This window comes from Falco cherrug, chromosome 6, assembly GCF_023634085.1.
Source record: "Falco cherrug isolate bFalChe1 chromosome 6, bFalChe1.pri, whole genome shotgun sequence".
NCBI lineage: Eukaryota > Metazoa > Chordata > Aves > Falconiformes > Falconidae > Falco > Falco cherrug.
Window position 1 is genome coordinate 91314602 of NC_073702.1, and position 20639 is coordinate 91335240.

At 38.9% G+C, this 20639-nt stretch overlaps 1 protein-coding gene across 6 annotated transcripts in view; it reads right to left on the reverse strand.

Moving 5' to 3' along the window:
- Positions 1 to 1404: 1404 nt before the first annotated feature.
- SOS1 (SOS Ras/Rac guanine nucleotide exchange factor 1) overlaps positions 1405 to 20639 on the reverse strand; it is a 52110-nt gene continuing 32875 nt past the window's right edge. For 5 of the 6 annotated variants that reach the window (XM_055713052.1, XM_055713050.1, XM_055713049.1 and 2 more), the window contains 14 exons: positions 19647 to 19774; positions 18012 to 18667; positions 12800 to 12881; positions 12252 to 12374; positions 11584 to 11687; positions 10213 to 10435; positions 9481 to 9600; positions 8990 to 9152; positions 8527 to 8644; positions 7003 to 7175; positions 5900 to 6016; positions 5460 to 5724; positions 4343 to 4461; positions 1405 to 2997 (listed from right to left, as the gene is read on the reverse strand). In XM_055713052.1, coding sequence (XP_055569027.1) covers positions 2509 to 2997; positions 4343 to 4461; positions 5460 to 5724; positions 5900 to 6016; positions 7003 to 7175; positions 8527 to 8644; positions 8990 to 9152; positions 9481 to 9600; positions 10213 to 10435; positions 11584 to 11687; positions 12252 to 12374; positions 12800 to 12881; positions 18012 to 18667; positions 19647 to 19774 — 2880 coding nt within the window. In that variant the 3' untranslated portion in view covers positions 1405 to 2508. The remainder of the gene's footprint in view (positions 2998 to 4342; positions 4462 to 5459; positions 5725 to 5899; positions 6017 to 7002; positions 7176 to 8526; positions 8645 to 8989; positions 9153 to 9480; positions 9601 to 10212; positions 10436 to 11583; positions 11688 to 12251; positions 12375 to 12799; positions 12882 to 18011; positions 18668 to 19646; positions 19775 to 20639) is intronic. The other variant, XM_014277975.3, reaches the window with a different exon arrangement.

The following is a 20639-nucleotide window of genomic DNA, read 5'->3' on the forward strand; positions in this document are numbered from 1 at the left end:
CTTAGCAGTTGTACTCAAAACTCCTGTCCTAAATGCAAACATTTGATTCCCAACGCTGTCTCTCCTGTGTGCAGCTGAGTCAACACCATGATTTGCGCACTGTATGAGCGACCCAGTCTGCTGGGCTCCAAAGCACTCTTCAGTGAGATTCTTGCATGGTGACCACTATCACCTGCTGTCCCAATACCTCACCAGTTAAGCGCTTCTAACCTCAAAGATGTGAAACCACATTCCCCATTTCACAGGGGGAAACAGAGACCTACTGACATTCAAGAAATCTGTTGATTAGCAGGATCCATGTGAGGTATCTCCTTCTGGCTGAGCAACCCAACTGCTGGATCCTTCCTTCTGCTTGGTCTGACTTGGCTGCAAAATAGCACAGACAAGAGCATACAGAAGAAGAGATACAGATCAGCAAGTCTAAATTTAAGGTGTTTTCCCTGGTAATCCACCACTGAGCTAATAGTTTAGATGACATTGCCAACAGTATGCCCATCACATTGTTTATACCTAAAGAACCAGTAACCTGAACTATGCCTCCTGTAGGGTTTTTGCAAAGCTCCTGTGTAAGATGAGGTCTACACATCTTCACTTTTTCTTCTTTTGCCAGAAAAATGTTTCAAAACAGTGTTGTTGAAAACATCAAGAAGGAATACAACTGAAAAATTTCAATATTTGACAACAATGAAAACCACCATTCTTTTTGATGAAATCAGAACACTTTCTGAAATGTAATCTGAAACGTAACACACCAAAGGATCAGGGGCCACCAATCAATGGCACTGCAGAAAGCATTAAAACAGGTGATTTCCATCGTCATTCGGCTGACTCCATCTCTAATGACACAGCTTTCCAAGACACTGAAACATATTCTTCTTCCAAAGGAGAAACGTGATACAATTTCACTTTGACCCATGAGCCATATTAACTGAAGATGAGATACTTTGTGCTTCATATACATAATGTAGTTGAGATTATAGAGCTTTTCTTCAATGCCTGCCATGCATTACTGTCACAGTATTGTCTAGAGTTGAATAGCAGGTTTATGGATGATCCACATCACGGTACTTATACCAGTACATGTTCTGTCATGTGTATTTTGGACATTAAAAGCCACTGTAAAGATTAATATAAGTTTGAATTTTTCTAACAAGTATCATACAGGAGGTGTGAGAAGTTTTATAATGTATAATAATTAACTTTGAGAGTAACCCAGCTTCTCAAATATTACTAAATTATTACTTTGTAACACATGCCCAAACTGACTTCTCTTAAGACTCTTACTACTAAAATCCGTACACTGAACTAGGAAAAATATGTACCACAACATGTGCTTTTATCCTCTTCAGCGTTTTAACTGAAAAACTGAGTCATACATTTGTCCATGTAATAATTTAACGTATGTCAGCCAAACATATCTGTATCTTTATTTCAATTAAATTAAAAACAATCTGCAAGTATATTTATGCAACGTTCACTATATACACATGATTTATGCAACTGCAAGGCAATTCTATGTATGCTGATTAATCTATTGTTAGTAAAACATGACAATAGCTATGGAAGTTGACCAGTGAGTGCTCCTTTTCACAAGTGACTGTTTTCATGGCATGACTGAAAAAGAATAGCTACTAGCCATGAAATGGATTATCAGTAAACCTTAAAAAGAATGTGACATAACCTAGAAGAGATTAACAGTCTTCTAAATGTAGTAGTATATTTACTTCGGATGATAGTGCTGTTTTTTTTTAAAAAAAAAATTCGCTGTCATCTTAATGATGTAAAACTTTCATCTGCTCTATCTAAAGAAAGCAATAATTAGACATTATGCTTCCTGGCAAAAATTTATTTTTGAACTGGCACCGTAATATTTCAGAAAATAATAATAAAGTACCTCTTTGGTGAAGCCTAGGTACCCCCTACTACTCATTGTAACAACTTGTAAACAGGACCGCAATACAGTGCTTTGCCTTAATTCTACCTCAGTTAGGTACCACAGATCTTCCTCACAGTCCTCATAATTTTAGGAAGGTATTTCAAAGCAGGGAGTAAAGCAAAAGGAAAACTAAGAACGATATAAAGTTCCCTGTTTGAGATTTAAAAAAAGTGCATAATGTCTTCATTCCAAAAACTGTGACACTGCATGGAACTGATGGATAAAAGACTGTTTTCCTTCCTGTACTGGACACTACTGATCATTAACACAAACACAGTCTCTACTCATTGGCCAAAGAAGTCTCTCAAGTCTGTTTTCTGCTACAATCAGTTGCCCAATTACTTTAGAACGATGTCCTGCATACTAAAACAAGAATAGCAAGTTAACCGGTTTTTCCACTAGAACGTCTGGTTTTGCAATTCCATTTCTGTACACTGCATTTCCAATCTATTAGAGAGTTTTTAGTGTTTGGCATACACATCCTGACCCCTTGGCACCACCAGGTTCAGTGCATCCATTGCCAGCAACAGACGTAGCACCAGGAACATGTGACTCCCAGCGCAAGGGACAGTTCAGGAGGAGTGGGCATTCTCCAGCAATGGTGGTCCATCTCGATGCATCGATGGGTGTGTGTGCTCCCTTTTATAAGTTTTTGGAGGAAGCTTTGGGATATGTTGAGAAGTGCTTTGTCGTGGAGGAACAGGTGGTCCAGCAACAGAATGGAGGTCCACATCTTGTGGTATCAAAGGTGGTGATGGAAGATGCCTCCGTGCTACATGTGGAGAAGGTGTCTGAGGGGGAGTAAACGGAGATGGGCTGTTTGGGAAAAAGGTGTTACCAAGTTCGCTTTTTCTCCCCAGTGGTGGAGGTTGGAGGTGTAGTGGTGAGCTAGAGAAAACATCTGGAGTTCGCACAGGTTCTCGTGGTGGTAATACAGGAGGGCTTTCAGGGGGGTCGGAGATGCAGGTCCGGTCAGACACTGAGTACCTTGGTGAATACACTTTAGAGGTTGGCTGCCTAGGAGGGATTGCTGGTGGGCTGTCCAGGTGCGCAGAAGTAATCTGAGGTACACAAACATTTCATTCAATAAAATTTTAGAGTGGCAGTAAAGAACAGGACCCTGCTGTGAAACGGATGCAAAGCTCCTGCCCTGCAGACTGCTCTTATCTGGTTAAAAAGGAGGCCCAGCAAGCAGGTGCACAATGAAGATGGGGAGTAAGGAAGGGAAAGGGAGTGGCGGTACCCGAAAAACTTGTTTCTCAGAATGATGTGGGCAGAAAAGACAGACTGGATGTACAGGGGGAAAGCAGGGATATATCAATACACAAGTTAACAGCCAAGGATGAAGGAATGAAAATGCACAGAGAAGGACAAAGGCAAGGCAAAGAATGGTCAAAGCAACAATTTCCATGCTACTTCTAGATCTGCTTGCTAGGTAGGTCTGGATACCCTCCACCACCTCCCCACTAACAAGCACTTGAGGTGGGTAATAGCAACAGGTATTTCTCCAAGAAAATGAGCAAAAGGGAGAGGCAGGTGATGCTGAACAGGGAAAAAATAAAACTATGCTCAGAAGACGGAATTAAGTAGTCAGAATTATTGAAGTGAACAGTTCCCAAGCTGCAGACCACAGTGACTGGGTAACTGGTCTCCCACACACCACCATGTATATGATGTTTTCAATTACATTTTGGTGGAAACACATGCGTTAAAACTCTGCTGGCTGACAGCAGTCACCTGTAGTCTGAAAACAACAACTGGCTGAAGAGCCATATACAAGACCTCTTCAAAGACACACATGCTTCAAAGTAACTGAGTGGGATTCTCAAATCCACCCAATTCTCTGAAGTCACAAACCAGTTCCCATTGAAATCAAGAGACACTTGACACTGTCCACAAATAAGGCTGGACCAGATCCCAGATGCCAGACAAATGCAAAAGGAAAATGTAGAAATGGCTCAAGCAGGCAGGCAGGACAGGTAATCAAGAAGGGAAAGAGAGCACTGAGCACCACAGCATCAGGGTCAAATATTCTAATGAACCTTTTCAGAGGACATCATTACTATCCTTCAGATCTTTACCCCCAAACTCATACACCCCAAAATGATACTCTAGGACAAATTACTGCAGATGGAAACACCTGCCTGAAGCCTCAAGTTCTCACAGGCAATGTCAGGGCCTGAGCATAGCAGATCAGTAGAAAAGAGACATGTCTAACTCTAGATTAGGTCCCGCCTGTGGATTTTCATTTGTTTGGGGTCAGGACGTGAGGCAGAGCTATGAAGGCTTGAAATACACGGCTGCTTGCTCTTTCATATACAGTTCTTAAAAAATACATATACTATCTTTTATCATATCATGCCCTCTGCTCCCAGAAAAAAAATGCCTTTTTTCCTTCTTTCTTACTTTTGATGGGGAAGATTCAGCTGGGGCAGATTCTGGTCTTCTTCGTGGAGGAACTGGAGGGGGGACATGAGCTTCATCTGAATTTTTGGTAAAGTTTATGGATGACACAGAAGCAGATCCTAGCAGACATTAAAAAAAAAAAATCCTGTTAACGATAACTTTTGTTCAACTATTCCTTTATTGCTGCCAATAAAGGTGTCATAAACAACGAAGTAATTGCTCATAAAGAGAAGCATGAATCAAGGTGTTAAAGACAGACAACCAAACAACCCTCTACCTTGCAGCTTTCAGACAAACTGAAACTTTTCTGAGCTGCAATCATCTCTGTGACCATCAGTTCCTGCACATTCTTAAGTAATCCTCGAGACCAAAACCACACAACAAAGTTGTTCTTCTATCACACCACCACTAAAACAATATCCTGAATCTGCATTCAATAGGCCAAGCCCAACAACTAAAAAACATCTTCTCAAGAGGTATTCCAGAGATCTGGCTTGGACACGTAGCAACGTCACTCCTCCGCTCTTAGCAAGTCATTTCAGCTAATTGCCACAAGGAGGTGAACACAGGACTAACCTTGTGTTTCCTCTGAGCCTCCTTTCAGGTATGAGGGCTCTATGTCCACTATTAATTACTGAAAGCACACCTTAAAATATGAGATTCCTTGTATGTTGGTGAAGACAGAAGAAAAACAGTTGTGGATGGGTCCTGATGGATTTAAAACAGGGAAATACTGATTTCTGCAGGAAAGCCATCCATGTGCACCAAAACCAATTTGTAATGGCCGACAGCAGAATAAGGCACCCATAAAACATTCGTTTTTATTCTCATTGTTCACAATCAAACAGACGTATATGGGCCCTAAAGATATATCTCTGTCTTCCATTTTGACAGCCTCTGCAAAGACATGTAATACACCTAATTCTGTTCAGTTTCTCCCTTTACAATAAAAACCTATTTAAAAAAATAACTAAAACATGTTAAAACTTTTTGCTGCTGCAAGGAGACAAAAGCAACTATTCCTATAACCAATTTAGAAGGCTAAATATGATTTCACCCGTTTAACACCAGAAAATTTAATACACCTATTCTTGGTAGACTATCTAGGAGCACCTACTTGAATGGAAAGGACTTGAAGGATCCGAGTCAAACACACTGCAGGCATCTGTAGTACTTGAAGTAGCTGAAGCAGGGGGAGGGGTCAGAGGTGTTCTGGGAGAGTTTGGTGCAGATGCTGTAGTTTCAGTCTCACTCTCTGGGATACGGCTGTAACTAATTTTCCTTGGCTCCTGCTGCAGTGGTGTAGGATGTCTCATGGTACCTGGCCTTGGATTAGAGGGACGAACACCTGGGGACTTGAGAGGATAGCTGTATTTTTTGGGCTGAAATGACAAAAAAAACACCAAAAACCCCAAATCAAAAGGCCACAAGACCACCTAAATGTAACTTTGTATTTATGAAGTTAAGAGATCTAAAATTACTTCTGCTATCTGTGAAAGACAAACGTAAGCATTTTTTAAAAAAAAAATTAAATTTAAAAATATATTAAATACTAACAAATCTTGGTGGAGGCTTGACATTTCGTGGCTCTATCTCTAGTGACTTGTTGAACAGATAATCTGTAAATTCTGTTTCCATGCTATTTCCCATTGGATTCAGGTTTTCAAAAAATCTCTGAAATACAAGAAGGTAGAAAACTTGTCAGATAAGCTACTTCTTAGTAGCTCAGTACTGTTTGTTTCTACTGCACAAATGATCCCGACTGTTCCAGAGAAGAAAGAAAATGCTGGAGTCAGAAGTAATGATAGACAATTTTAAGTTATTAAATCTGTTTGTTGCCGGCTCTTTGCTGGACATTGCTACTGCTAACCTAGCATCTGCAAAACAACTCTGCAAGTACCCTAAATACCTTCTGCAGTGCAAAAATCAGAACAAGTTAGCTCAAACACTTTCAGAAGCAGCTGTATGTAGTCCATCTTTACACTGATGCAGGGAAGACTGCTCTCGCAATGCATTCTGTCAAAAAACAGGTAACAAAAGAAAATCTTGCAGAATTTCTTAAGATAACCTGTCCTATGACCCTCTGAAAATATATAGCTCAAAAAAGCAGGGAGGGAAAAAAAAGCAGGGAGGAAGAAAAGCAAACAGAGCGAGGACTCCTTTTAGAGCACACCACAGACCAAGGAGAACAAATGGCAGGAGAAAGAAAAAACATGAGCATCATCACTGCCAACACATGATGTAAACTCAGTGCTATGAGGTAAACCTGGAAATATAAAGGCAGTGTAGCGGAGGAGGAAGACAACAACTGGGTTCACAGGACAAACAAATGCAACTGTGTCAATGACAGTGAGAATCTGGTTGTTCCTGTTCCTGTTTAACACCGATCGGTAAGAAGATCTATCTACCAACATCCCAATAGCTGGGGAAAACAACAACAAAAAAACAACCAACCCCAAACCCACCAAACCGCAAGTACCGAGCTTTCTGCCCTTTCTTACAATGAGACCTGAGAGAGATTTAATGATAGGTCTTCTGCTCATCACTGATGCAGCCTGATTGAGTCTATGTGAATTCAGTCTATCCTTATGAACTACCAGCTGACAAAGTCACCGTAAAAGTAGCTCAGTGCATGGACTCAAGGAAATAATGCCACTTACCCTGATGTCAAATTCCACTCTTAAACAATATGGCTGGTTCTGGTACTGCTGTATCTCTCCTGTTATTTCAGCTACCTTTCTTCTCTTACTGAAGTTTATAAGTTCTTTCCCATGTCGCTTCAGAAATTCAGGGTTGCCTTCTTCTGTTTTCAAAATGTTAGTTAAGTAAATCCCTAAAGAGCACATAGAAGAGGTTCTCAATATATAGCACAAAAAAAGGAGGAAGTCACATGACTGGAATACAAAGAATTCTTGAAGAATTTAATTTCTGCACTCCAATTATTTAGAAAAATTCTCTGTTAAGGTCAATAAGAGAACTGCACCTAATTTTTAAATAAGGGCAACAATATTTTAATATGCCTTTTCCAGAACTGCATTTTTTGCATCAAAATTTCAAAGTCTATGCATCTTTCTATTGTTTAGGAAGCTCACACAACTGAACACTAGTAGCATATTGCAAGACAAGAGTACGCTAAACTCCAGTGATTTAACTCAACCATTCCGCCTCAATTCAGCTCTACTCTGTTGAGACCCCAACTAAGCTCCCCAAAAAATTACTTTCAGGTTTTATTCTTCTGTTCCACTCTCCAGTCCTGGCTTTGTAATTGCACCAAATCACCGGAACATTAGAAAGAAATGAGTGCTCTCAAGTCCCCAGATAATGTATCTGGAACCGTCATGATTCTCTTAAGTGTAACCTGATGGAAATAACGGAAGCTATTCATGTGTGAACCTGCCAACCTCCACCCATTTCTAAAGCAGGACAGGGGGTTTCTTAGTTGACCTTATCTTTCTTCACAGAGCTCTGGAGTGTACCTTTCCCCAATATGCAAAAAGCAAAAAAAGCCATCGACACTATTTTCTTTCAGTTTTGACCTGACACCTATGCTTGACAAGTGTAATGTCCACAGCTGGAACTGATCTGCTGCAAACATTCAAGCAGTTTGCTAAAGAACAGGAATGCCATGTGCTTAACTTCACAATTTGCTTAACATCCGAAATTCCAAGCAATCTACTCAAAAGAAGAACTGTTAAGTCTGATGATAAAGGGGAGGTTTTCTTCCCGAACTGTGTTTTTATACAAGTAAGACTTTTTAATAGAAATAAGACACTAGTTATTAGAAGCTATAAAAATTACAACTCTAGCTTTATTTCTTGGAATTCTTGATGGGGTACAGGGTCCTTCTTCCTCTACTAGTCAATGGCAATAATATTTCTAATGTGACCACCTTCCATTTAAGGGATTTATGGTCACAACACAGTTCAAACCACATTAAAAGTAAAAATTAGTAAATATGTAAATAAGATATAACAGATATACTTATTCTTACTGCAAATAACATCTGCAATTTATAGTCACTTTTTCTTTCACACGTATGCAATTTATGTCTGGGTACCTGAAATTTAAACCCAACTATCCTGTTAAAACTGACTTCTCACTATTGTTCATACTTTTAGTCCCCTAGCTCAGTACTTTTCAAGTGTTTATGCATGATACAGTTCATTCAAACCAAACGTACTTACCAAAAAAAGGCACACAAGGAGGATTAATGGACCTGAGTTTTGCCAAGTATTTCTTATAATGATCTTCACTCAGCTCATAAGCCTCTTCTAAAATCTTCTTCTGGCGACTTGGAATTTGCTAAAGAGAGAGATGAAACAGGTTTCTTGGAAAGGCACGGTAAAGGCATAACCCAGCAACAATACTGAGGTTAGTGGTCTCCCACTGATATTTAAGTTGGTGACCATGAGAACAGTGCCCCACTTGCTACCTCCTTCTGCCTTTCTTAAGCAAGGATTGATTTCTTGCTGCTGAAATCAAGAAGAAACCCCTCCCTATTACACCCTGATTGATTGATTTGTTGAGGGATTCACCTTCTTTGCTCCTTCCTTGAAGAACATGCTTACTGAAAAGACAGGCTTTTAGTGTAGCTAAGGTGCACTGTCTTACACTCCCATAGCAAAAATGGAAAACATTTCACTGTACCTCAAACGTGTGATCCAGTCTATACACTGCTGCGGAGTTCATAGCACTGACAATCTCAAGGACACCGTTAAAGTTGTTTAGCTCTTGAAAAACTTGAAGGATCTCAATTATCCGGCTCACTACTATTACTCTTTCCTCTAGGTTTTCTGTTTCTACAATGCATCTAAATACACAAGAACATTTGATTCTGTACCAACGTGTTGATGAGTTTTTCAAAATCAAATATTAAATCATAACACAAACCTATATGAAAAGTGTATCAAATGATCTGACACAGTTTTGAAAAAGTTTATAGAGAATAAACAGTTGAAAATATTCTAAGAATAAAAAGCTGAGGCCATTATGGTAAAATTCTCGCAGGGAACAGTTGTAACACCTAAACATGACTTAAAACTGGAATTCTCCCAGAACAGAATTTTTCACAGTATACTTCTGTATGTTCTGTAAATGTCCAGAAATGGAGTAGCTGCAGATTCAGGAAAGTCACTTACTTTTCAAACCACAAAGTGAGGTTAGTTGTGTGCCTTATCATTTTGAGAAGGTTGGGAGAATTAATTTCTTTATCTTCCTTTGTCCACACACTTCCAACTAGTTCAGATGGCTGCACTGCTCTAGAAAAGCATATCCATGTATCAACAAAGGTAATCAAAAGCACGAAAGAAGATACTATATTCCCCAAACCTCTTTATTTCCAGTGAATTTGGAAATAAAGCCTTAAGGTATTGTTTCTATAATGTTAGGCTCCCCACACAACTAAGTGACTGTATTTCTACACTTCTTTTTTTATTGTGTAAGTATGTCTTAATTTATGTGATTAACCACCTCTGTTCATCCAAATGAAGCATGAAGTCTATAGCTCATTCACCATAATAAAATGTGAGCTTCCAACACCTGAACAACCTCTCTCAGACAGCTGGCGAGATCTGACATGGTTCATAATTTGCTTCACAAACTAGAATATGAAAAAATTAATCTTCATACTTCTCAAAGGTTGATCTACTCAAAGTATCACAAGAAATCTGCAGCAAAATGCAATTAACATTATGCAGTCACATGTACTGCATGTTAACTTGGGGAAGATAAGACAAATACTGTTTTTCAGAATTTATTTTCAGAAAAAACAGCAATTAATATACAGCACTGGTGAAGTCCCTTGACCTACTCCAGGGCTTCACATGAGAGGCCCACAGAAACAATGTCATGCTGGAGAATACTTTGGTTACCTGTAAAAATCTGACTCAAGTAAAGTGAGCTGCCGAGCAATTTCTATTGGATGCAAAGTGAGCAAGTCAAAAGTCTCAGTATGTCCTGGTTTGCTTATGTGCCATTCAATTGCCGGAGGTGGGCTCTCAAAAGTAATGTTGTGACTTGGCCCAATGGCTTGTGCCTGCTTTTTCCGGTTGATTATCTTTGTGATCGACTCAACCCATTTCTTCATTGCTTTGCCTGTCGCACAGAGAGAAAACGACTATTTATTTACTCTTGATACTGTTTTTTCAAAGAGGTAAGTGTAATTTAGGAAATGTTGGGTTAAACCCTAAAACCTACTAAATTAAAGCAACCATATACCCTTTAGTAGCACATAAGTGGTGTTCTCATCCAAGTCTCGAAGCACTCAAACATATAAAGAATTCCTCAACAGCCAATGCTGAGTATGCCAGGTTTGCCCAAGCACAATTCAGCACACCCACAAGAGGCTCCTTCTCCAAATGAGGTGTTTCCCTTTCTCTTCTGACTTTACAGTGAGTTTTGGGAACTAACCTTCTTTTGCACTTCTTTTTCTTCTTTGCACTTCACTCCTTCTTCTTCTAAATGCAATTCCTGAACTTTATAGTTTGGGCAAGAGTACACGTTTACTTCAGATAACACAGAAGAGCAAAACAACAAGAAGCTTCTCCTTCTAGTGCGTTTAGCATCAAAGGTCAGAATAAAATCTAAAGGCCAAATGCTGGTTTAGCTCTACACTATAAGAATTTCACGCATGAGATGGCAAGTCCATTGAAAATTTACCAGTAATCTACATTAAACTAGCTGGCTTATTCTCCCCCTACATTTAATTGCTAAATAACCATTAAATATTCTCTATCATAGTATTTTCCTACAAACTGCTCCTGTAGCTGTCTCAGTTTTTGTTACAAAGGAACAGAAAAGATCTGTACAATCACAAGTGGCAGGTGTCCTACAGGTCTACTATGTACTGTGAAATAGCTGGAAAACGCTTGCTTCAAAGAAATAGTGGTTCCCACCATCAACATTTTGCAAAAGTTACCCGCCTATAGTTTAAGAGGACAATCAAAACAATTATTCTGTCCTGACTCAGTTATTAGTTTTGCATTATTTCAGTCCTTTATAACAAAACCAGTACTTATTTCTCAGGATGTAAATAACATTCTTCTGAACAGGGGGACCAGACTGAATAATAGTGGTGGGTGGTGGTGATTTTTTTAAGATTAAGGTTTGTGTTCTTTGTGAAGCATTTAATAAGGAGTCCTGATTTTCTTGATCTGCTCAGTGAAAGGAAAAATGATCCCATTCCACACCTTTGAAAAGGGATGCTTTATGATAAGTGCCAGCATTTAAGAAACCTGAAGTACCTCTTACTGTTCCAATGAATTCCTCCAAACGTTGCAGAAGATCAGCATCTCTTTCAAAGTCATAGAAGTGGTGTTCTACCCAGTGTCGACATACATTTAATACTCTGAAAAAGTAAAGGATAAGTAACAATATAGTCTATCTTCATACCTAGCATTTCAAGGCTTTTAGTAGGCAAGGGCTCACAGGAATACCAGAATCAGCAGACCAAGTGCAGCTCTGCTACTGTCTGCATTTCACCAGCAACGAGCTGTAAGCATTTTTCTACTTTTAAATTTAAAGAAGTCAGAGTAATGCTATTGTTCACAAAAAGAACATTATCTAAAATGTTCTCTACCCACATCTCTGTGGCACACTTATGCTGTATAGCCTTGCAGAAACATGGATTAAAAAAAAAGAAAGAAAAAAAGAAAAGCGTAAGAAACTAATTTTGCAAACTAATAGTATAAAACTCAGCACAAGCATTTCCCAAGGCTTTTCATTCCATGATTTCAAATTCCCACCAGGTTTTCAAGTAGCAAGGTCAAAATGGCTGACTGCCCATGCACGCTCTCCATCAAAGCATCTCTACAAGAAAGGCTGCCGGTATCACAAAGAGCCAGAAGATAAAAGACAGTACTTCAAAAAACTTAAGGGAAGTCAGCTTGGCTCACATTGATGCAACACTCACCGTAGCTGCACAGGTTGAATGTACTCTTTCCTAAATCTTTTCAACTCTGCACTCAGAGGCTGGTCTCCATTCTCCATAGCAATACGATCAGCTTCTGTTGGCTCAGGCTCTGGAATTTCAAATCTAGCACAGAAGGTGAGTATAAGCACTAGGCTATTACATAGTCTTGCTCACACTACACACAAATAAAATTTTGATGAAAGATAGCTCAAAATTCATAACGTTTCCACACATCAGAATCTTACATCTTGGTAAGCACACAGAAAGATTTGCTAAATTCAGTAATACAGATTTCAAAGACAAAACCACGGGATGCTGGAAGTTACTAGAGCTACCTGAACAACCCTAAAACTTCTGGATATAACTTGCACATTTCACTTGCAATCGTTGAATTTGACAACTTTTTTAAAAGGGTTTGGGCTTTTAACTGGAAAACTGGAATCTTACAAAAACTCTACTCCAAGTAGAAGTCGGGGGGGGGGGGGGGGGGGGGGGGCGGGGAGAGAAATACACACCTTGTACGAACAATATTTGTAACACTGGCATACCTTTCTATTAGGAGACTCAGCAACTCTTGAGGTTTACAGAAGGATCTATATGTTGTGAGAAAAGTCCGAACAAAGTTGGGATCTAAGACAAAGAATAATTTTATGCTCATGTCAGCAATTACCTATTGGGATTTTTTATAGTTTAAAATAACTTTAGGTATCCCCTAAAATTAAGGATGCCGGCCTATCGATTTACAGAGAAGATTATGTAAACAAAAATTGCTTTGGTAACAATTCAGAACCTCTTAAAATACCAATACAAAGCAGAATTTAAAAACTATTTTTATTCTGTTGAAAATTCAAAACAATTACTTTTTATTTCCCTTCAATTATTAGAAGACTGGATTCTTTTTCAACAACTCTGAAAATAATAAATAGATTATTTTCTTTATGAGCCATCTAGTAAACAACTTTAGTTTTGACAACAATCAGGACAAGAGAGCTCAAAAGACAGGGCAAGTAACTGCGTTGGATAAAAATGGCCTCTTCAAGGAGAGCATGTTTTCCCTAAATGGTCCAACTGATAACCAGTTGTGGTGGTTAAGGCAGGCTAGGTATTTTTTCAGCCGAGAGCTATACTTTGAAGTTATATTTACTTCACTTCAAAAAGTCAACAGATTTCATTTAAATTTACTAGTTACATATCAGTTCATTTAAAATATTCAAATGCATTTTAAAAACAATCAGATATTCAAAACAGAAAACCAAAGCGTCTCCCTTAATTATAAAAGCAAACCCATTTGTTTTCAAGTATGAGGAAATGCAGTGACAGCATGCTGGCACTGCAGAGAGCTTACTAGAAACAAGGACAACATCGTTATCACTGAACAAAACTAATGAGTGGGTTGCAATAGCTTTGCATAATAAATCCATACTTTAAAAACAAACCCCAAATGGTAATTTTTCTAACACAGAGTGGCTGAAAAGGAGCACACAGGACTTGAAGGAGGAGTTCCTATAGACTGTAATGAAGAAAAACGCACCGGCATTATATGACCTAACACTACATTAAGCCATTAGACTTGTTTCCTGGAATATGTATGTTTTTTAAGAGCTTTTTAAAAATCCTCTTTAACTATTTACCAGCATCTTGTCCATCTGAATGCACATTCTAACTTTTTTAGATCCTATTCAGCTCTTCATTTGGGCAACAGTTTAATGTGTCAGATTAACAATGCATTACACATAATGCAGCATTTCCTCGCATTTCTGTTGTATGTTAATTCTCTTTTCTTCAACAACTGGCTATTCTGCTTTACCATCCCTATGTCCTCCATTACACCATTTTCTTTATCATAACACCTCTCCCACCTCTCCTTGAAACTGTACAGTCTAAAATCCTTTTCAAAGGTAAAACTCTGAATCCTTTTGCACGAAGAATGTCATCCCTGTCCCCATCATCCTCATCACGAAAACACAATTTTTGTTGTCCTAAAAAACAAGTATAGAAGTAAGCACAGTAATTCATGTTTTCACAGCTTGCACTCTGTACACAGCATAGACCCAAAATTAACCTTTTCAGATCACTGCAAGCTGAGTCACAGATATTGTTATTTACAGGTAGGGTCAGTGTTTAAATCCACGATACATACTGAATTTCAAATGAAGTAGATCAGAAAATCAAACCTAACCCTGTTATCTTACTAGCAAAATCTGTAACTCAAAATAGTGTACACTATACGAGCAAGCGCTAAAAAAATGCAGACAACACTAGTTAGTCAGGATGTCTGCTCATGTGATAATTCTCTCTTCAATACAGCCAATTTGAAAGCTAAAAAAGAACAATAACCTGTTCTACAAGGATTTATAAATAATCACCCTTGAATTCCTTAAGAAAGGAAACGGACACTATGATGACGCACAAGCACTCTCAACATATCAAAGTTTTAAAAATAGAAGAGCATTGCCCTATAGACAAAAAAAAAACCAAACCACAACTTTCAAATCTTGGTGCCACCTAACTCAGCTGCTCTTGAACAAGAGTCAGGCAAAGGAGGAGATAATGAACACAGAAACACACTAAAGCAAGTAAACCACACCAGAATATGCAAATAGGGTCAGAATCTGAACTTCTAATGGAAGAGCAGTTTCTCTCACATAAAAATATATCGAAAGCTGCTTCTGAGAGGAGATTTCTCCCTATTTTGCTGCTCTGCCACAGGATGGTTTGGACAGCCTGCCACACTTGCAGGCAGGTGGCTGCCAGGGTTCTCTCCCTGTCCTAGCTCTCACCGTGGCTGGATGCCTCCTACCCCCAGCAGCACTGCTCTGTTAGAGCTAGGTTACCGGGCTTTCCCTGTTACATGATGAAAAAGAGAAATATTTCAGCTGATAAGCTGGTTTGTGCATTGTCAGGGAGGTGAGAGAAGAAAAATTAAAAGCCCCAACCCCCGTATCTACAAATGAGATGGGCTGTGTGTATCTTCACAGATGACAAAAAAGTTGAGACCTGATTTGACTACCGCCTGAACACAGCCCATATACTCTTCAATATGCAACCACCTAAACTGCTCTTCAGCTACTTGCAACAAATTGCTACCACCTCTGCAATTATATCCGTAATTATTCCTTATAGTATTTGACCTACAAAGATAAAAATCTAGAAAAGAGTCACAGCTATGGTAAATACTATCTTTGGACTGCCAGATCAAGGGCTGCCATGCCATAACAGTCACACTGTGTTTGAAAGAAGTCACATCAGAAAAGTAAGGGCTTGCTGTTCTGGCATACGAACATAAAGTCAGTAAATACTTTTAAGATAACAATCATGCATACACAGTCCTATGTGGGGCAAGAAAGCATTTCTACAGTCTGTAAATGTTTGGCTAGACATCACCAGAGTACTCATCTTCACATGCCTCTAAGCAAAACCAGAAGCCTTGAACTCAGCTGATCTGTGTCCGAAAGAAGAGCTAAAGGGTTATCATAGAAAGTTGTCTCATATAACGCAACAGAACACTGAATGATTTACATAGTAAATGGACCTTGCTTCCTGTATAACAGAGTATTTTTGGCTGAGTCACTATATCTCTATTTCTTTGACCCTCTGGAAAAGACAGCACAGAATGGTTAGAACGGTGACATTTTTCCTCATAGAAAACCAATGATAAAACAGAAGGTATAGAACGAAAGATAAGAGTGTTGAGAAATGACACGCAACCTAGCAATTCAGTATCAGGTCCATGTATATTGCACAAAGATCTTTAAGGCTACAAAGGCAGGCTAAATACATCACTATTTATGTATGAATGATATTTATATGATTTTATATATATATATGATACCTACTCCTGTTGGAGCAAAGAGCTCCTGCTGCCTTCTTTTAGGGATATGGTTTAGTGGTGCACTTGGCAGTGCCAGGTTCAGTTGGACTCTATGATCTTAAAGGTCTTTTCTAACCTAAACAATACCGTGAATCTAGGACAACCATTTTTATTCTTTTGGCCAAAGTCTTTCAGCCTGTCTCACAGTACCCACATTCTCAGTTTTGTCATACAATAGTTTGGTTAATGTCACACATACCTACAACATTCGGTTTCAAGCAATCTACTTAAATAAGGGCTGTTATAAGCAGGGGTTTAAATGGCTGTGGACGAAGGTGCATCTAATCAATCAATCTGAATACTTCCTTGATGTCTACATGCCAGAAAGGCCAAAAAGACATGCAGATGCAAAAAAGCCACACATGAGACATTTCAATAAGCCACACGATCCTTAAACAGACCTTTCTGTTTTATGGAACTGGAGAATGTAGTTTGTGGCTCCCTGGACAGAGGCAACGTGTGGAGGGCACTGCTAACACCTGGAGCAACGCCAAGGCTATGGCACCAAAGTCCCAGTATGTATGGGAAGGGCAATTCTCAACGGCGTGAAAGTTAGCCAAAGCAAAGCAAAGCAAATGTTCACAAGGGCACTAATAAATCTGAAGTACTATTTTTGCTAATTCTCTGCCAAATACAATGCTAGCTTTAAAAAAAAAATAAAATTATATAAATTGTTTAACTTCCCAAACCACAAGAATGTGTCATAAATTATGCCTGTAAAATTCAAAACCAAGAGCTAGAAGTTTATAGTTACAAGAACATGAACACAGGCACTTTTGTGCCTGGTAAAAACTGCCAGTGTGATATTGCACTTGGGTTTCTAATAAATGCTAGGAAAGCTCAACTGAAGGAAATGTGGAGAATAGTAATAGAAGTAATGGAGTAAACAGATGTATTTAAAAGCACTTTAAAAACAAACAAAGGTACTAAACTACACTAACTACATTCTGCTTACTCCCCGCTTCTTCCAAACAAATATTCCTGGTCTGTGCAGGGTATCCAGTACTGAGCTGCAGAAGAACAATTTAGGATAAGGAGAGTGTAAAGAGTAAAAGGAAAGAAAAAATAAACAAAAGGCAGTTTAATATGAGAAGCACTAATACCAAGATGGATGAAGTTTTAGAATAACTGACATACCGGTAGAATAAAAAAAACCCCAAACAAACAACAAAACCAGCCCCAAAATCCAAACTAAAACCCAAGCCCATGCTTTTCAGCACAGCTTATGAATGTCCTGGGAAATTAGCGAGAAAAACTCTATATACTAATGTTGGACCAGATGATCACAGAAATGCCTGTGATGTATTTTCAACACAAACAGAAATCCAAAGTCAAAAGTCCTCAAATCAAATCCCCACTGAAATTCTGACTAAGAAGTTCGGAGGCCAAATTATGCAGGTGACTGCTTCCAGCTGGTATTCAGTCTTTTCATTACTTGCCAGCATGGACAAAGGTAAGAGTTAATGGAGTACAATTTGTTAACTGAAAACACTGGGCTCATAATTCTTTCCCACAATGCTGGCAGCTTCACATGCCACCCAGCTTTGGAGAGGGAAGGTAATTCTTGTAGCCTGGGGCATACAGGAAAAAGTATTGTCTAGAGCTAAATTCCTGCAGGCCCCCACCTCCCCATCCTCTGTAAGAGAATAAACTTATCCACATGTATATCCCACTACATTTAGCCAAACAGGTTTCATATTTTTAACTGCTACAGCGGTGCATATTTAGATCTCAAAATCTTAATTCAAAAAGCATGTTAGAATATGGCACTGCAAAGCATATTTGCTTTCTACACACATTAATTATTTTGCTGCATGTATTTAATGCATAAAAAGAAGCATGAACTAGTCACCACCTTGAGTTTTGGCTATATAAATGATGTGCCTCACCTGCATACATGTGGTAAGTCAGCCTCTCAATGAGCTTGACAACAGTTCCTGCCTTGATGATGGGGATTCCAGATTTGGGCTGCATGTTTTCTTCAAACACAATATTCTCTTCAGAGTCAGGTTCTGCAAATCTGTAAAGTTCAGGATTTGGAAATCTCATCTGCTCCTCTTTTTCCTCCTGCAACATTGTTACATCCAACATCCTTTCCAGCGTGCTTCTATACTGCAAAGATATCAATGCTGCCATCCAGTTGTTTTTCTCTTCAGCTGATTTAGCAGCAAAAATAACACTGTTCTCATCTTTTAAGATGATTTCAAAAGCATGTCTGTACTCATTAGTGTCGTCTTTATCGTTGATTTGTACCTTTCGCATGAAGAACTTTTCTTTTAGACGATATTCTGCATTGCTAGCACCAGGAAGTCTTGGCTGGCCATGATTTGACTTACAGCAAATCATCAAGCCATCAAACAGAAATATGTGTCTCTCATGCTTTGCTCCTACACGTGTGAGTGTTCCTTCCATGATGAACTCGTTACAGCATTGTCCAATGTCCTTACCCTCCCAACCATCAATGTTTTTCTGGATTTCATTCATTTTCTTAATTGCTAGCTGTTTCCCCTTCATTTGCTGAGTATAGAATCGGCATGCAGATTCACTTCAGTGAAGGATGGGAGAAAGGCAGCCTATTAGTATACATGTATTTAAAAACCACAACCACTATTAATAGCAAAAAACACAAGATCATCTTTCTGAGTGGTGAGAATTCCACTGAGAATGCAACTTCAGCACTCAATATCAGCACCATTGCAAGCCTTGACTAATGTTTCTCTTAAGTACCTCATCTGATAAATCTTATCTTCTATGCAACAAATGTTTTGCCTAAACACAGGCAACCAGAAACAGGCAAGCCATTAGCACTTCTTAGCCTAACAAACCACTTATTTCCATAGCCGATAAAACAATTTTAGACTGAATTTGAAAGAAGCATATTCAGAGAAAGTAAGCTGTTAAATGTGCTCATGTCCAAGCCTAAAGACTACATTTCACAGCACAGAGCTTTCTTTGCAAAGAAAATACTGAAACAATTTTAAGAGCAAAAGTAAAAATTTTAACACATTTAAACTTCTGCACAAATACTAGCATTAAATCAAACAGCAGATTGCATAATCCAAGAACTCACTACAACAGTGCAACAAAGTACTAGTTATCTATGCATCTATTTCTATTATCCAGTGGTAATTTTAACTAGCCGTTGCTCAAAAAAGTTGCTCAAAAAACTCCTCAGGTTAATTAGTTTCATATTCAAGAACGCTCCCTTCATCACACAGAAAACCCCTTTAACAACATTTTTAGGTAGCTATTAATATTATCTGAGCATAATTAACCCACAAATGCCATAACTTTCTACTTACCAGTGAATTCTCAGAACGTCTCAACTACCAGTATGCAAGGACACACAGAAATCAGAACGGTTTTAAAACAATAACAAATTATCTTGGCTTTGATGTCACTTCCTCTGAAAAAGCAGGCTTGTCACAAACTATTTTGTTCATTGTTTACTAAAAGAGGAAACTGGGAGCCCTGGATTTATAGCAAAGCAGAGTAGAAAGCAGGAAAAATGGAAACATGTTTACCTAAGCCTTCGTTTTGCAAGACTTTTGGAGCATATCCGTTCCATACTGCTTTGAAGATTTAGTAGGGCGGTTATTGCTTGCTTTAAGCACTCTTTATCCTCCTCATCCTCACTTTTTTCTTCCAATTGCTGCGAACATTGAAAGTCAAACACAAAAAGTGTTACAAGCATTTTGCTATGTGCAAATCCATCAGTTTGGCCTAAGAAGAAGAAATCCAACCATCTGCTGATTTTGCATGCTCCTACTTGTTACCTTGCCTGACACAAGCAAGAGAGACACAATCATCTGCTAAGAGCTTAATTTCAGCAAAACAGCAGCAGTCACTAGTCTCCCAGATAGGGAAGCACTCAGGCACACATTATTTACCTCAAAACTAGTTTGATTTACCTTACCTCTCCAAAAAAAGAACCTATTAGAGGTGTTAAATCTTAAGATGAACAAGTGAGGATGAGATCCCCATACATACTGTTCTTACAGCACTGTGTCAAAACTGTGGGAAGCCTGTACATTTGTAACATGTATAAACGCTCCTGGAACAGGCAAGCTGGACCAAAAGCTAAGCAAAACTCCTTCACTGCATTTATAAACAGATTAAAAGGGCTCTCACTTCTTTAACAACAGTCTAACCAATATTTCAGGCTGGAAGGGGCCCTGAAGATTATTTTATCCAACCTCCAGCTCAACTGCAGAGCCAACACAGACCAGGATGCCTAGGGCCATACTGAATTTTGAACTGCTCTCAGGATGGAAAGGCCACAACCTTTCTGGACAATCTTTCCCAAAGTCTGTAACCCCTCATGGCAAGATTTTTTTTTTCCTAACAGCTTATCAGGATTTCCCTTATTCACTTTTCATAGTGAAATATGTGGAAGCACTACGTAGCTGCAAGAAGTATTTCTGTCTTCCCCATCCACAGTCAAAGACAGCAGGAAGGCTTCCCCTACTCCTCAGTCTTCTCTCCAGAATGAGTAACCCCACTCCCCCAGCTTTTCC